The sequence below is a fragment of the Fundulus heteroclitus genome, chromosome 18 (assembly GCF_011125445.2).
Source record: "Fundulus heteroclitus isolate FHET01 chromosome 18, MU-UCD_Fhet_4.1, whole genome shotgun sequence".
Classification (NCBI taxonomy): domain Eukaryota; kingdom Metazoa; phylum Chordata; class Actinopteri; order Cyprinodontiformes; family Fundulidae; genus Fundulus; species Fundulus heteroclitus.
The window spans coordinates 5,701,471-5,719,609 of record NC_046378.1 but is presented as its reverse complement, the minus strand read 5'-3'; the positions used below and the strand labels follow the sequence as shown (position 1 = coordinate 5,719,609).

The 18,139-nt window shown below is 41.6% G+C and overlaps 1 protein-coding gene across 1 annotated transcript; it reads left to right on the top strand.

Moving 5' to 3' along the window:
- Nucleotides 1–15,478: 15,478 nt before the first annotated feature.
- Nucleotides 15,479–17,749, top strand: her8.2 (hairy-related 8.2). The gene is made up of 4 exons (XM_012859859.3): nucleotides 15,479–15,745; nucleotides 15,826–15,921; nucleotides 16,021–16,099; nucleotides 17,001–17,749. Exons 1-4 carry the CDS (start codon nucleotides 15,683–15,685, stop codon nucleotides 17,360–17,362), a joined length of 600 nt encoding a protein of 199 aa, XP_012715313.2. The 5' UTR covers nucleotides 15,479–15,682; the 3' UTR covers nucleotides 17,363–17,749.
- The last annotated feature ends 390 nt before the right edge of the window (nucleotides 17,750–18,139 follow it).

The following is an 18,139-nucleotide window of genomic DNA, read 5'->3' as shown; positions in this document are numbered from 1 at the left end:
GCTGCGCCCGTAAGATATTTGTTTGCATCTGTTTCCAGATGAAGAAAGCCCAATAATAGCATTTTCTGGCGCCAGTTGGCAGTGATCTTGATGGCAAGAAAAAAGAAATAGCCCAGTCCATCCGTCATTCATTTTCTAACACGTTTATCCCCGCTGGGTTCGTGGGGGGTGCCGGCGCCGATCTCCAGCTGTCAATGGGCAAGAGGCGTTGTATAAACTGGACAGGTCGCCAGTCCATCGCAGGGCAGAAATAGTCCAGACTTTTGCTAATTTTGCTCTGATATCACCAAGACCTGCTGCGCTAGGATACCACAGGTGACAGGTGTCTTTGTGCCAAACGACTTATCCACACCAGAATTTGTTTCCCCGGCGTCGGGAGCGCATTCAGCTGGATGAATGAATCCAGTCAACTGCGCCTCATTTCCAACCTATTAGGCGTGGAAATGAAGATGTTTTACTTTTCTTAACGAAATATAGCAATGGTGTCGTTACATTATCGTGCAGTTAGTGTGAAAAAACTGAAAATGTAACACTTGTTAGTGCTATCATAAAGGATTGCTATGTCGGTTAAAACTCGATTGCTCACTCAATATAACACGTTATGAGAAAGTAAACGCCTCTGTGGTCATTTCCAGATGTGTCACGAAAATATTAGCTTTATGTTATTAGGTTGTCGCACGTCTGTCTGCTGAAACCAAAAACCCACCTCGCTGAGTCCATCACAGCTGTCTGCTTGTTTGTCTTTTTTCTTTTTCTCTTTTGGTAGCTAGACCCGCATGAATAGATCATATAAAGCGGATTTCACGTGTGATCAAATGAACACTGAATAAAGGTACAGCCAAAATTATCAGATCTAATAAGATTTTAATTCAACCAAGAGATAGAGATATTAACTATATTAAGAAAACGAGATATGTCGCTTTTAAAAATAGAACAATGTGTTAGGAGTTTTAAAAAAAATCAATTCAATTTTATTAGAATGTGATGCTTAAAAATATTTAGACATCATAAAGCTGAAGGTTAAAAGTTTTATTGATTTCAAGCACGCTCCAAACGCAGGGATACAAATTCTGGCGGGATAACTCGTTTGGCACAAAGACACCTGTCACCTGTGGTATTCTAGCGCAGCAGGTCTTGGTGATATCACAGTAAATTGGGCAAAGTCTGGACTATTTCTGCCCTGTGATAGACTGGCGACCTGTCCAGTTGTACCCTGCCTCTTGCCCATTGACAGCTGGAGATCGGCACCAGCACCCCTGATGAACCCAGCAGGGATAGACCTGTTAGAAAAAATTAATCATGGATGGACTGGGCTATTTTTTTTTCCCTTGCCATCAAGATCTTTGCCAACTGGCGCCAGAAAATGCTATTATTTATTGGGCTTTCCTCGTCTGGAAACAAATGTTTATAACCCTTTACGGGTGCAGCATAATGAACTGGTTGAACTTGCTCAGCTGACAATACAGCGATCTGATTGGCTGAGCAGCAAAAATCGAACCACGTGACCTCTTGGACCGTAGCGCAACAGTTTAGATTTTTTAGCGGCTTTAACTTATTAATGTGCAAGTGAAAACGTGGGAACATTGGTGTTTTGAGATCACTACTATGTGTAGCAACTTATCCTGGTGGAAGAAAGTTGCCCCCTGACAGTTCATACGAAAAGTCATCCTACAGATTCTGGCCCACGGCCTATTGGTGATAGAATGGCAAAAAAAGGGCATTAGAATTCCTTTTTTCACTTTGCTATTACCGATGTAGAAGACAGCAAATATGTGAGAGATGGTGTTCTGCTCAGATGAACCCACAGTAAAAATTTTCTACATATTACACTATCTAACTCCACTGATTTTCAGTTAGCTCTGACCAGCTTCTCAACACCCCTGTTTTGGGAAGCTAATCAGAGCTAACTGGAAATCAGTGGAGTTAAATACTTTGTATTGCTGTAAGAAAACCTGTTACAGACTGTAAAATGCTGAAACTGAGGTTCAGCAAAACAGGAGAACAATTTTAAACATAGAACCAGAGCTTAAATGGAATGGTGCAGAGCAGAACATATTGATCTGTTAAAATGACCAACACCTTAATGCTATTGGGAATCTTGCAAATAGGTTTTCAGAGACAGTGTCCATCCAGACAGACCGAGCTTGAGCTACGCTCCAGGGAAGAATGAACAAAACAGATGAGTCTCTCGTGAAAATGGGGTAGAAGCAGACTTCAAAGACCATTCTTAGAAAAACTGGTTTAAGGTATTGACTGGGCCTGAATACATATCCACACCAAGTGAGTAGGACACATGGGTTAAAATGTTTATTTCACTTCTTCAATTTCCTCAGCCTTAAATCCTCCTTTGAGTCCAGCTATTATGGGGCTCAGTTCCATAACACAGTTTTGTCTGTGGACAGAAACATATGATATTCAGGTCAGGTAGCTATGACAAATTTATCCGACGCTCATGCCTGAAAAGGTGGTTTTAGAGCTATTACAGCTATTACCTTGTTAAAATAAATAAATAATTTTCTAACAAGAACTCAAAAATCCAAAGGTTTTTGAAAGCCCTTCCATTCCAACTCTTATATTTAACTCCTACCTTGACATGGTGTATCCACCTTTTTTAAATACTGAGTTAATTGTGAACATTAGTTGAAATTTGGCAGAAAGAAGTCTTTTCCGTGACAAAATTTCTGATCAAAAGTGGCAAAACACTCATCTTTCTCTCAACAGTAAATTTCGGAAATACACAGTATCATGAATATATATTTATGACTCCTTTAGACTACCCTAAGACAATACAGAGGAAGGTGGTGAAAATATCTGTGTCGTCGTTGGACCTGGACACCATCTTGCTGCAGGTATTCAAGGGACAGTTCAGATTTAAGTTTTGTTGCATATTTAATAACTTTTAATAACATTCATGTTTTTGTTTTGTGTAAGTACCACAGTAAGTACAATTCTGAATCAACTTCTCTCTCAAATACAGTGGCTAATGCAAACACCATTAAAAAAATTTGTGTTTTCATTACATGCTTTTTTAAATGGACGTTTGTGGTAAATAACACTGCAGACGGCAGCAGGTCACTAGCTGGCGGCTGACTTTCCAGAAATCCTTGCTCCTGAACAAGCATCTAATAATAATAACCATCTTTATTGTCATAGCGACATACATTCCAATGAAATTTGGCAGTAAAACAGAACACCCCAGTTGGGATTTAAACCTTACCCTCCTGAATGAGAGTCAGGGACACTCACCACTACACCAAGGTGTAAGCATGTGACAACAGTGGTAGGAAACCTCTAGGGACATACGGCCCAAAGCCCCAGCAACATACTCCACAGGACTCCATGGTCCTGCCAGGTCACCCTTCCCAGGGCAGCACACCCCAAAAACTCTGAGCCCCTTACCCACCAAGGAGCAGCACAGCTACCAGGCCAGTAACCCACGTCTGCTGGCACAGACCCCCCCAAGAGAATCGCAAGTAGCCACTGGAGGCTGCCCCAAGGTCCTCAAAACCCCACCCTAGCGGGAGGCACAGACCCCGGCAACAGATCCACTAGACACCCCACTCTGGGGACCCAACAGGACGTTGCCCTATTTTTCTTAGGGAAAAATAGGGCAACGAAAGCAATGCAAACAGATTTTTCCCCAAAATGCTATCATGAAAGTTACCCAACAAGCAAACTGACAAGCCTGAGTGGTCAGGAGTGGGCCACCACCTGTCCCAGTGGATTACCTCACTGGTCGACTACAGTATGTGAGGACACAGAACTGTGTTTCTGACAAGCTGACCTGCAGTACAGGAGCCCCACAGGGAACTGTGCTGGGAGTGTTTTTGTTCACTCTCTACACTGCAGACTTCTCCATCAGCTCACCAGGTTGCCACCTTCAGTAGTTCTTTGATGATTCTGCCATAGTTGATCTCATTACATATGAGAATGAGTCAGTGTACAGACAGGGGATCCAGAGATGGATCAATGCGAACTTGGGCGAAGTGTGGACTGTGGGCAAAAAGGGGGTGGGGCAAAAGACTTCTCTGGAGAATCAGGGCACGCTACGCACTGAAACCCTCAGCGGATTCATTGAAGACTGAGTCAAAATGGAAAACTATATATGTATAAAATATGTAACACCCTATGAAAAGTTTACTTTCTCTTAATAATGACTTGTGTTTCCAGTTTCCGCTCCTTTTCCAGGCATTGTCAAATTTTATAAAATTACCCCACAGTGCCCTGGGTTGTTCTCTGTTCTGTAGTTTGAGACTTTAAATCTTGTCCTTTGATTGATTTTCCCAGATGAACAGCAGACTGCTAGAGAATGGACTAAGAGAACTCAAACTGAAATGGATGAAGCAGCCTGATGGAAAGAGTTTCTCTGAAAAAAAGGAGACAACAAAGAAAAAACAGTAAAACGTGAGAATCAGCGGGAAAATGTTGTTCACTCAGAAAAATGGAAGGGGAGTTTTTGTTTTGGGATATTTGCTCCAATTACAAATGATCACAAAAGATGATTATCCTAAATGCTAGTGACCTTTACGTATCTTGTATTCCCACTTCAGATTAACTGATTTTCTCATGATCTCGCTTTTGCTCAATTTTAGATTATTTTTTTAGTGTTGTTTTAAGGGTTAATAAATCTATTCTTTCATGTTACTTCCTTCATACTTCTGTGCCTGAAAAGACATAAAATCTCATTATTCCTTTCAGTAAACTCTCTCTTCTCTGACCTGTGAGATCAAAGGGGTATCTTTGTTCACACTGCTGACCATAACTGGAGATTTTCTCTCTGTAAACCTGAGAGATGTCTCTGTATGAAAATCCATGTAGATCAGCAGTTTCTGAAATACTCTTAGCAACTCAACTAACAATAAGGCTAAATTCAAAGTCCCCTTTTTGTCCTCAGTCTGATGTTTGGTTTTTTTTGGGGTTTTTTTGCTCTGATGTAATGATCCAACGGCAAAATCATCATAAATCACAGAAAAAAAGGCCTGAAAACATCAGTCTGTAATTCATCTGCAAGTGTTTCAGTAAGTGAACCGAGCTACTGAAATAAATACATTTTTAAATAATACTTTTAAATAATACTCTAGTTTCTGGAATTACTGTATGTGGACATTCTTTTTTTTTATCAAACAACTGTCCTACATTCAGTTTGTGATCTCCAATTGGACTCCAATATACAACCACTTTTAAATCACGGTCTGGTTTCAAAGGAACATAATGTTTTATGGCCTTGCATTTGAATTCATATGTTGTAAAGGAAAGAAACCAACCAGCAATATTTGTTTGCATGGCAGCAGATTATTAGACCCGTCATTACATCACTACATCAGCACCATGTTTACGAATGAAGGAGCTTTAAGCTATTACCGCTCTGAGGTCTCAGACCTAAATCAATCTGAAGACAGGTATGAACCTGGTATTCAGAGAACTGCTTATTCAGCATTCCTAAAGCCAGAGATGAAAAAGGAGAAAGGAGACTTTCTAGTTTCCTCAGATGTGGAGACTGAAATCCCGAAAAATTGTAAAAAAAAAGGTAGGATTGGGGGTTTTTTTTAACCACAGCCTTCCTAAAAGGGAGAGTCTTAATTTATCGGTCTATTTTATCAACAATGTCAATTTAAATTTCTTCAAACTTGCAGTCCTTTTATTAAATGCTTATAAAAGATAGTTATTTTAATGGTGATTGTGGTTTTTCATGTAAAATATATTTTTCTATTCTCTTTTCTGTAAAGCTTGTTGAATTAACGTGTGTATAAATGGTGTAACAATAAACCAGCTTTTGTCAATGGATTCTTCCACCAATTGTCATTACCTCGTGTTTGCAACATTTTTGTATCTCTGTCATGAGTTGACAGTGAGTGTATGTCGAGGAAGTACCCTGACCATTTAGAGGTGTAAACAGATGCTTTAAAAAACAAAGAAAGGTAGGAATGGGGTAGGGTATGTTACTCCGGATCTTGGCATTTAAGTTAATAAACGAACAAATGAAAATGTGTCAGTCTATACAAGAGAACTGCTGACATTGCTTTTAGTGTTGTGTGTGGAAGAAAATGCGGCAGATTAAGTTTTAATTGCTTCTGATTCTAGTTGTGCATTAATAAGGATGATAAACATTGACTCAGAATCAAGGATGTACATGGTATTAGAACGACCACAGGTAATGAACAGTGAGAATGCTGGGGAAACAAGTAATGTTCCTATGGGTGCTGGCCCATATTGGAGAAGAGGGTAGCGAGTTGGCTAATGGATGTGCAAAACGTGGCGCAAGAAAAAAGAAAAATTCCACTAAAGTATGGGAAGGCTGAAGTTAAGAGTATTATTTAAAAAATACAAAGAGAATATAGCAAAAAGACAGAGATGATGGGATGACGGGCCATTTCTATTATTTGATTCATGGAAATGTAACAGAGGCAACGTTATACATGTGAGTTAAGCAGGAGAGAAGAGGACAATAATATCAGGTTTGAAACTGGGACACACAAGACTTAATGGAACACTGAAAGTGATAGGAAGATAGCTAACTGGGAAATGTGAGTGTTGTCGGGAAGATAAGACGGTTCAACACGTTCTTATCCATTGCATGAAATATGTACAGCAGAGAGACATCTTCAGATTAGTTGAAAGAAAAGAAAATCCCATTTATCTTGAGGTCAATATTGCTGGGGTGTTCTCAAGCAGGTATATGTAAAGCGATTGTGAGGTTTTTAACAAAAAACACGACTATTTTGTTAGAATGTAAGTCTGTTCTGGCAGACTTAGATATATAGACACAAATGTTTATAATAGAATTTTATTGGTAAGGGAATCTGTCTTTTTTTACAATGTTGCTCTATAAAGAACGACAATGTCCCCATTGATTATTGCGAACATAGAGCTCCACAGTGACATCTGGTGGGGCCTGGCCCCACTGGCCCAAAATGTAGGTTGAGTGTGAGCAGACCTTCCAGCATTCCTTGACTGCCTTCCTGTGTGTGACTCAGATTATTCCTTGGATTCCTGCCTGTTTGCCTTGGCCCTGTTGGACTCTCTCATTTGGTCTTCAGATTCTGGACAACGACCCGTGCAAGTACCTGACTCAGTCTCTCTCCCTAGCCCTCCTGCACTTCTGTCTCTCTGAGCATATGTTATGGATCAAGACCCTGGATCGGATTCTGGATAAAGGCTTTTGGGTGTAACCTTTGCCTGTCTCTGATCTCCTGAGTATGATCCTGGACTGTTCCTGGACCAAAACCCCAGCTAAAAGCAGTGTTTGTAACTCTGCTTCGGCTTCAATTCATCCATCCATCCATTTTCCGACACGCTTATCCCTATTGGGGTCGCTGGTGCCTATCTCCAGCTGTCAATAGGCAAAAGGCAGGGTACACCCTGGACAGGTCGTCAGTCTGTCACAGGGCAACACAGAGACAAACAGGACAAACAACCATCCACACACACACTTACACCTAAGGAGAATTTAGAGAGGCCAATTAACCTAACAGTCATGTTTTTGGACTGTGGGAGGAAGCCGGCGTACCCGGAAAGAACCCACGCATGCACATGGAGAAAATTCAAACTCCATGCAGAAAGACCCAGCGTGTACCTGAACCCAGGACCTTCTTGATGCAGCAGTCCTACCCACAGATTATACAGATTGGTTAAAAGGTTTCCTATCTAAGGAAACCCAGTAGATTGCATTGTAGTAATTGTAGTAATTAGATCCAGTTAAAATTAATGGGGCCAGGTAGACCAGGTTTTTCCATCTGCTTTGCATAGCTTCGAACAAGGTAGGCCCCTGCTCTATCTTTGTTGGAGCTACACAGCAATTTGACAGCAAATCAGAGAAGAAAGACACACTGGCAACGTAAAACACATCCGCTTTGGGGAAAATGCAAAATGAAACCTTCGAACCTCAAGGTATAATCGGTACACAATTCCTGGCCAGGTTTGTCCTGAGAAAACATAGTTCAATAAATAATCAATAAAACATATCAATAAACTGTGTACATATCAATCGTTGTAGTTCAGAAGTACAGAAAACAGATAAAACAGCAGTCATCTTTGAGCTTGTTCGAGCAGAAACTGCAGCTTTACGTTTATCGCCCAGCTTGTTAATGCTGGCGGAATTTCTGGAATATGCGATTCATACTCTTGCATGAATGCTCAATCTCGTGAGTCCGGTGGTCTGTAGAGGGACCCGCTATGCAGCCAGTAGGTCAGGAAAGAATCTGTATGGATCTGTCGGATCCAATGGACAGATCTGTGCAGATGATTGAACCCAGTAAAGATGAGGGACACACAGGCTGCGCACTATTTGTGACCCCGAGAGCAAACTGCTGACCCAGGTAGGCATTGTTTGCACATCATTTTCTGGATGCCCCGTTCAAATAAACAGATGATGCCTGCTCTGACTATGCAACTGAGACAAATAAAACTCAAAATCAAAAGTGAAAGAAAAAAAAACACTTTAATAACTTTGTTACACAGATTTATATCTGTTGAAATTTAGCATTTTTAAATGTATGAATGATGATGGATTGGGAACTACCACACTTCCTAAGGGCACTGTTCTGACTAGTCACCAGCCAAACCTTCAGCCTCCTCCTCCTCCTGGACTGTCCGCCCACTCTTAAGGTTATTACTCTCTTCATGCTGATTAGGTTTAGATGAATAGCTGCTTTTGTTTGGCCTCGTTTCCCACGACCCGATGTTCGCCTGGCTGTCGCGTGGCTCCGAAACAGGGGGCCCCAGCTTTCAGGTGGGGTGAGGGTGCATGGAGGGGGGGGGGGGGGGGGGGTGACATCTGGTCAGTCTGACATCTGTTAGCAGCAAATGTTTTTTGGAAATGTTTTAAGACATGCAATATGATGAAATCAGGATATGAGAACTTCCAGTTGTGGAATAAGGTGATTTGTAAAGCTAAAGTGATGTGTAAAAGTGTTTATACCCCTTTAACTTTTCCACATTTTTTCACATTACATGACCAGGACGGTCAATGTGTTTTCTATGATAGACCAATGCAAAGTAGCAATTAACAATAGAAATATTACATTGCTTTACTTTATTTGTACAAATGCAAATCAAAACGAGTGAGATTAATGTTTTCATTCTCCTGAGTTCTTTCTTTTTAAAAGTTTTCTGAAATATTTGTCTATTCTTTGCAAAATAACTCAAGCTTAGTCAGCCTGTATGAAGACTGTCTTTGAATGTCGGTTCTCAAATCTTGCAGGAACTTCTCAGATTCAGGCTGGAGTTTGACTTTGAATTTTAACACAATTGTATGCTTTGATCTGAACCACTGCACCACAGCTCCAGCTATGTTAGCGTTGTCCTCCTGGTGGTGGTTGGCCTTTCCATCTTTCAGTCTGATTTATTAATTAATTCCAGGCCAATTAATAACTACATTTTTTTTTACATTTAACCCTTAGTTTCCCTCATCCAAACTGCAAAGCAATAAAACCTCTTCTGTTTGGTTTTTTTTGTATCGTTCGGCAGGCCCTTACTCACAATTTTTGGATCAGTTCTCAGACTTGTAATATGATTGTGTTAAACACTGAAAATGTCATTTTAGTGGGAGATTTTAACATTCATGTTGACATTGAATGTGATAACCTTAATGTAGCCTTTTGAACTATCCTAGATTCAACTGCTTGTGCTCAAAATGTGCATAGACCGACACACTCTTGTCTTCATACTTTGGACCTTGTCTTGACATATGGCATTGATTGTGAAGAATTAACAGCATTTCATTACACCCCTATCTGACCATTTTTTAATAACCTTTCAATTCAATTTAACAGAGTTCTTCACCCCCAAATGAAGGTTTCATTATGGTAAATCTTTATCAGATAATGCTGTATCCAACCTTAAAGAGTCTGTCTCCCTTTTAATTTCCTCAGTATCACAGAAATGCCCACTTCCTCGTTGCGTTTTGAACGTAGCCTCCTTGAAAAAGAAGGCAATCATTCACAGGAAACTGGTTTCATTTAGAGCTGCATTCTTGGAAGCACAACGTTTGGAAATTGGAGAGAAAATGGCTATCTTCATATCTAGAGGAATCCTAACTAATCTGGAAAAAACAGTCTACTGTTGTATAAAAAGACCCTTGGCAGAGTTAGAGCAGCATATTTTTCATCATTAATAGAGAAGAATACAAATAATCCTAGGTTCATCTTTAGCACAGTTGCCAAACTTACCAAGAGTGTAATGAATTAGGAAGTGAACCCGAAATTCAGCCAGACACAGGGAAATGTGAAGTAGATTTATTTGATGGATGAACAAACATAAACAGTCTTTGAGAGAGTCCAGGCAGGATAAGCTGTAAGGAGCAGACACAGACCGGGGGAATGATCCAGGGGAGAGGCAGAGCTTCGGTGGCAGTCCAGACCGGGTACTCCAGGAATCAAATCCACACAAGGTCAGAGTAAAAAGACAATTAAGAAACAAAAGGGATTAGCAGGCTTGCCAACTTACAGACAGGCAAGGGTCAGGCTCACAAGCAGAGAATCCGGGTACAAACAGAAACTGAGGTCCAGCAGCAAATCAGGTCCGATATCCAGGCAGGCAAAACGGAATCAAAACAAGGGTCAGGCTGGCTCAGAGACAGGAACAGGTCAGAACACGGACAGGCAGGCAAGATAAAGAAATGCTGGAAGTTTGCACTGGGAGGATTAAGACATTCTGGCAGGGAGATGTCTTCTTCTTCTTCTTTTAGTGTTTATTGTCGGTTGGCAAACAACTATATGGTGCATTACCGCCACCAACCAGTAAGGAGTGTGGATCAGGACAACATGCTCAAAAAAAAAAAAACAATATTCTTTTCGCTAAACCTGTTACCAATAAATAATGAAACATAATTCTATAACCTGAATCGTAAGTGTTTTTCCTTAAAATATTTACTGCTCTTTTTCCTTTTCTAGACTCCTTATCAGCTGTGTTCTTTGTCTTTTGGCAGGGAGATGACAGAGGAGGCAGGCTTAAATAGGCAGGTGCACAGGTGAGCAGAGTGAATCTAATTAGCCAGAACGGGTGGAGGTGATCAGGGAAAGGAAGGTGGCTGAAAAGGAAACGAGCTGACAGGAAAAGTGGAAGGGAAGAGAAACTAACCTAAACCAATCCAGAACATCGGACCTAACCTAGGATATAAACTAAAACTAAGACTGAACAGGACACCAGCAATAACAGAAACCAAACGCGATACAACCCAAAACCAAAACTAATACTAAGACAGGAACTGAAACCATTACAAAGAGTCATAGCTCTCTTGATCCATCCATTCCCTCAGCTCTTAGCAGTAATGACTTTATGGGATTCTTCATAAATAAAATTGATTATATTAAAAATAAAATCATTGCCATCCTCACAAACATGATTACCTCATCCTGTCATGATTTAGGTTTTTATTTCCTCTGTTCTTGACTAATTAGTTTCCACTCTCCTCAGCCAACAGTCATCTGTCACCACCCTGTCCACACTTCAGTCTCCAGTCAGCTCAAATCAGCTCCACCTGCTGCCAGTAATTAGTCAACTCTGGTCACCTGTTCACCAGCCTTCGTATGCCTGCCTCACTCACCCACTCACTGCCAGATCGTAGCATCACCTCACTCGTGCTCTGCCGCCACGGTGTTTTAAGTTTGTGTGTGTTACACCTGCATCTACTGGTCTGCCAGTATTTCCAATAAACCCTTTCTAACGTATTTCTATGTTCGGCTGAATTTCAGCATCACAGCTACAATCGTTACAGGTCCTCAGTAAGTGAGGCAGCATTGGAGGAATCTTTAGAACATGATCGTGTTTAAACCCAGTAGAGCTATTTGAACAGTTTCAGTCTGGCTTCAGAGCTCATTATAGCACAGAAACAGCTCGGGTGAAGGTCACTAATGATATTCTCATGGCCTCAAATAATGGACTTGTGTCCGTTCTGTAATGAAAGGGGACTGGACCCAAGATTCAAACCAAGACAGGTCAGTGATGTTTCAAAATGTTTATTTTGAAACAGGAAGTGAGCTCGGCAGCTCGGCGCACAATGGCTTGCACTCAGGCTGGAAATCCCCTGCGGCAGAGACAACAGGTTAGTGATCAGCTGGTGATGACGGCCAAATGTGGGTGAGGCTGGATCAGTAACCTGGTGGCAGGGTTCCAGAGCCTGGAGAGCCGGCTTCGAGGCAGGCGAAAAAGGTCTGGGGGCGGAGGTCCGTCTGCCGACAGGGCTTGCAGTGGCAGAGGGCATTGAGCGGCTGTCAGCTAGTCCATCTGGGGCTTTCCAGGGGAGATCAGGGTTCGTTGACAGAGGGCAGAGATCCAGTGGTAGTACAAAGGGGCAATCCGAAAGACAGGTCCAGGTCCAGTCCAGGACCAGTAACTGGAGGGCTCAGAGATTCACAGGGTTTAGAACGGGCTCCGGTACTCAGAGACAGATAGGGTTGGGCGCACAGGCAGGCAGTCCAGGTCAGGCAGAGTCAGTGGTTCAGAGGCAGGTCCGATCAGGTTTCCAGGCGGGCAGACAGAGACAGAACGGGGTCAGGCAGGCTCTGTAACAGGAGGCAGAACAGATCAGGTTTCCAGGCAGGCAGACGGAATCAGAACAGGATCAGGCAGGCTCAGTAACTGAAGGCTGAAACAGGTCAGGAAACAGACAGGCAGGTAGGCAGGTTGATGGATAACAGAGAACGCTGGATTGGTTTTACCGGGATGGCACGAGACAATCTGGCACTGGTGGCTGTTCTGACGGCAGGTTTTATACTGGTGAGAACAGGTAGGACTGGTGAGGGATGATTGCAGGCAGGGTGGAGCAGGGCAGATGTGCTGAGTTATGGATCAGACCAGTGCCGAGATCATCACAAGTACTTGTCCTGTTAGATCTCAGTGCTGTATTTGATACAATTGATCACAATTTTGTCCTATAAAGACTTGAACATACTGTAGGGATTAAGGGAAAAGCATTAGGCTGGTTTAAATATTATCTGTCTCACAGATTCCAGTTTATTCATGTTAATAATAAGTCTTCTTCAAACTCTAGGGTTAGTTGTGGAGTACCACAGGGTTCAATCCTTGGGCCAATTCTCTTTACGATATATATGCTTCAGATTGGTGAAATTATCAGACAGCATGGGATTAATTTCCACTGTTATGCTGATGACACTTCAGCTATATTTATCCATAAATCCTGATGAATCCAATCAATTTCTTTGACTGCAGGCATGTCTTGATGACATCAAAACCTGGATGACTTTAAACTTTCTGCTTTTAAATTCTGACAAGACAGAAGTTGACATTTTTGGACCAGAGTCCTCAAAAAATAAACTTCTTAATCAATCACCTAATCTGTATGGCCTTAAATTGGCCGCTGGTAATAAAGTAAAAAATCTTGGTGTTACGTTTGACCAGGACATGTCATTTAAATCCCATATTAAACAGGTTTCCATGGTTTCCTTTTTTCATCTCTGGAATATTGCCAAAATTAGAAATATTCTGTTCAGGAGTGATGCTGAAAAACTAGTCCATGCAATTGTCACTTCAAGGCTGGACTACTGTAATTCTTTACTATCAGGATGTCCAGAAAAGGCAGTTTGAAGCCTTCAGCTGATCCAAAATGCTGCAGCGAGAGTTCTGATGAAAATCAACAAGAGGGATCTTTTCTCCAATTTTAGCTTCCCTTCATTGGCTTTCTGTTAAATCAAGAACAGAGTTTAAAATTCTTCTTCTCACGTATAAAGCCCTTAGTAATCAAGCTCCATCATATATCAGAGCTCTGATTACCCCATATGTTCCTAACAGAGCACTTCACACTCAGAATAAAGGTCTACTGGTGGTTCCTAGAGTCTCTAAAAGTAGAATGGGAGGCAGATCCTTTAGCTATCAGGCTCCTCTCCTGTGGAACCAACTTCCAGTTTTGGTCCGTGAGGCAGACACCCTGTCTACTTTTAAGACTAGACTTAAAACTTTCCTGTTTGACAAAGCTTATAGTTAGCGTCAATTAGCTTACCCTGAGCTATCTCTGCAGTTATGCTGCTATAGGCTTAGGCTGCTGGAGGACATCAGGGTCTATTTTTCTGACTCTGCTGAGTTATCCTACTCCAATTTGCATTGTTTGTTGTTATTTAATTTTTTTACTTTTTGTTCTCTGTAATTTTTCTCTTCGTAGTAGGTACACCAGGTTTGGTGTTCTGTTAACTGTGACATCATCCAGGTGAGGCAGATAATGTGCTATTAACCTCTAACACAGAAAGGATTCCTGGATCAATGTGTGCTTCTGTGGTTTTGTCTCTGCTCTGTCTTCTGTAACCCCCAGTCGGTTGCAGCAGATTCACACTGAGCCTGGTTCTGCTGAAGGTTTTTCCTTCCTGTTAAAGGGGAGTTTTCCTCTCCACTGTCGCTTCATGCTTGCTCAGTATGAGGGATTGCTGCAAAGCCATCAACAATGCAGACGACTGTCTACTGTGCCTCTATGCTCTTTCATGAGGAGTGAATGCTGCTTGTCAAGACTACCAGGTTTCCTTAGATATGAAACTTTTTGACCAATCTGTAGGATTTGATTGAATTTGACTTTGTAAAGTGCATTGAGGTGACATGTGTTGTGAATTAGCGGTACATAAATAAAACTGAATTGAATTGAAAGTCTCTGTCGCTGTCTCTGCTTAATGAAAGTATTCCCACAGTATGATGCTATCACCATCCTGTTTCACTATGGGGATGCTGTGTTCAGTGATTTTCTGTCCCAAATAGATTTTTGCTTGTGGCCAATTAACCCTCATCTGACAAGGGAATCTTCCAAGTTCTTGTGTTCTGACTGTCCTGGGCTTGTAGCGAACTGTGAATAGTAATAATGCACTTATGAAGCACATTAGTTATGGTAGTCCTGTCCCAAGACTCCATGACTTGTGGATCTCTGTAGCTCCTCCAGAGTTGCCTCTTGGCTGTTTCTCTGATTAATGCACTCCTTGTCTGTGGCCTATCAGTTTAGCTACATAGCCATGTCTGGGTAGGAAGGTTTTCAGATAATTATCCAAACAGTGTTTAATGAGAGATTCACAGCTTGGAGTAATGTTTTATGACCCAAACATGCTTTACATATTTATATTTGGCCTGTGTGCTTTGGTCTTCATGATGCTGTTCTCTGATGTTCTCTAACAAACCTCTGAATGAAAATGCACACCTGACTTTTCAGATTTTAACTGTAACACAAATGGAAGGCCTGTAGAAAAACTTTGAGGCCATATGGTGAGAAAACTTTTTCAAACGACTTGTCACTTTGTTTCTTATTGCAAGCCTTGGGGAAGCAGGTTTTGGTCTTTCTACAGATGGAGCAGTGTAATGATGCTCTCCCTGTGTGAATGGGCCAGGGGCTCCCCAGAGGGAGGCACGGTGATTGCACTTTCTTGTTCAGTACGGAGAGAAAAACGAAAGTTTTTTTTTTCTGCTGTTGGGCGGAGGGAAGGCAGTGCTTGGTTTCAGGCTGGACATCTGCTGGTGTTTTTTTTCCCTCTTTCTTTCTTTTTTCTAGGCTCTGCCGGTCATTCAGTGAAGTCAGTGACCTGTCAGTCTTGACTGATGGGGACCCCGTGTGTGGGAAAATCCTGCAGGCAAAGGGCTGGTCCATTCACATGCTAATCGCGTCCTATAAATAAAAGGCTTGTGACGCGCCGAGGACCCTAGAGACGCGCTGAGACCCAGGGCAGGAGCGACAGAAGCACAGAAGCGCACCGGTTTCAACATGACCGCGTCTTCTGCAGCGCGCAACGCAGAGAAACACCCCGTGGCCAAGGAGGAGAGAAAGGTACCACTGTGTTTAGGATGTTACCGCGTTTTGCTTCCGATCGGTGTGGTGTTTGGCTTCATGGAGTGCTGTTGTTGCAGCTCAGGAAGCCGCTTATCGAGAGGAAACGACGGGAGAGGATAAACAACTGTTTGGATCAGCTGAAAGAAACAGTGATCGGAGCCTTCAGGCTGGATGTAAGTGCCACCACGCGTCTCCCATCTCCCCTGGAAAGAAACGAAGTCAATCAAAGCAGCGGCCATAATTTTATAGGGCTTCTCCTTCCTTCCCAACAGCAATCCAAACTAGAGAAGGCAGACATCCTGGAGATGACGGTGAAACATCTGCAAAACATCCGCAATAATCACCTGAATGGTAAGGCTCTTTTGGCTAGTTTTTTTTTTTTTTTTTTTTACACATGTATGGTGTTTATTGTTTTTATGGTGAATATTGTTTTCCCCCATTTAACTATAACTGCTGTCCAAATCTTCTGCTGCGATAGTTGATAGTGTAATCAGGTTTCCTAATGAAAACAGTTGGCAAATTAGAGTGAGACTGCTAAAATTAGGCAGCAGAGGGCAGCAGAGGGCAGCAGAGGGCAGCAGAGGGCAGCAGAGGGCAGCAGAGGGCAGCAGAGGGCAGCAGAGGGCAGCATCAGCCTATTATACCTGAACACCCTAAGGCCTGAAACAAGGAAAATTTGCTTTTTGGACGAAATTATAAATCGAATGCTTTTAACAAAGCAAAACAACAACATATTTCACAGATTACCTGGATTTCTCTTTTTCTTTTCTTTTCTGCTATCTTCCACAGTTTACTTTTTTGTTACCTGCATATTTTTTTTCTACTTTGTTATATATACAAATTTCAAGTGAGTATTATTAAATGTAGCCATAACAGTAAAATTAGAATCAAAATATACAGGAATAAATCTGCCACTCGCGAGGTAGAGTGCACGGATCCTCCACCAGAAGGCAGAAAACAAGTAGCTAAAGGATTTGATACAGCAGGCTGTTGAGGAAACTGCTCACTTTGCCAAAGAGTTACTGGCAAGCAATGGAGCAATGGTTTGGTTTGTGTTGATTCTGAATGATGTACAGATAATAAATAAGAAATATGAGAAATATACTTTAGAGACAGTTGTGGGCTTTTGTTTTCTGACAAATATTGGCAGTTCATATAAACCTGCTATTGACTACAAGTTTTCTTCTCACCACCAGGAGCTCATTCCAGCTCTAAGTCCATCTTTTGTTTTCTTGATCTTTTTCTCTTCCAGACCAAACGTTAGGCCTAGAGGCCCAGCAGAGATACAGCACAGGCTACATCCAGTGCATGCACGAGGTCCACAACATGCTCCTCACCTGCGACTGGATGGACAAAACTCTTGGCTCCCGGCTCCTCAACCACCTCCTCAAGTCCCTTCCCAGGTCCAACCATGACCTCAGCCGGCCCAAACACAGGCATGACGGGTCGGTCTTGACCAGCCAAGGCATCCCTACCACACCCCTTCGCAGTGGCCCAATAGTTGGGAGGCAGCATCAGAAGGGCGAGTCAGACGGCCAGGTTCCTGAGCGTCAGGAGAGGCCTGCACTCCACACCTCATCTCTGGGGATGCTGGAGATGTGGAGGCCCTGGTGAACTTGTGGATTAATGATCTAAGATGTCAATTTTGTAAGACTATCCTCAGTTATGTATCTTATAGATATGGTGTTCAGAAGACCAAGATGTGGGGGCGGTTTTGTTCCAGTGGTTATTATGTTTAGCTGTGCTATACTAACTCTATACAGACCTTTTCTCAGTACTTCCCTAAAGAAGTTGACTTCTTGTAGCCTGCATTATAGAAGGCTCTTATTAATCTTTCTTTTATTTATTGTATTAACATCTATTTATTTCATAATATATGGCATGACTTTACTTCTTTGGCCCTTCGCTAAGTGCATTTCTATCCTCCTACTTTCTATACTATTTAACCTAAACATTATTAATAAAAATAAAGTATGTTACTTACTCATTAAAAGAAGCTTATTGGACTGTTTTGTTTATCTACAATTGCTCTTTTAAAATGTGCCATGTTTTGCAACAACACTGTGCAAAATGATAGTAGGTACATCATTGAAAGTGAAATTTGCTGATATATATATATATATATATATATTTATATATATATATATATACTTATATACATATAGTTTGTTTAAACCTAAAGTGTCCAATGTGTAAAAGTCAATTTGCGCTAGATGGTATTTGTTTGATGTTTTTTGGATATACTTTTGCCAGCAATTGCCCAGCACCCATGTTCACAGAGAATCCTAAGACTAAAGGTAGCTCAGATTTAGGAAAAAATATAGAATATCCCAAATTCTAAGATATTTCTTAGAATTTTACTTCTTTAAGATAAATCTTATTCACAAAGAA

Coding starts and splice junctions, on each gene's coding strand:
- her8.2 (XM_012859859.3), top strand. CDS start 15,683: ATGACCGCGTCTTCTGCAGCGCGCAACGCAGAGAAACACCCCGTGGCC. Junction 15,922..16,020: donor TCGGAGCCTTCAGGCTGGAT/GTAAGTGCCACC, acceptor CCTTCCCAACAG/CAATCCAAACTAGAGAAGGC. Junction 16,100..17,000: donor CCGCAATAATCACCTGAATG/GTAAGGCTCTTT, acceptor TTTCTCTTCCAG/ACCAAACGTTAGGCCTAGAG.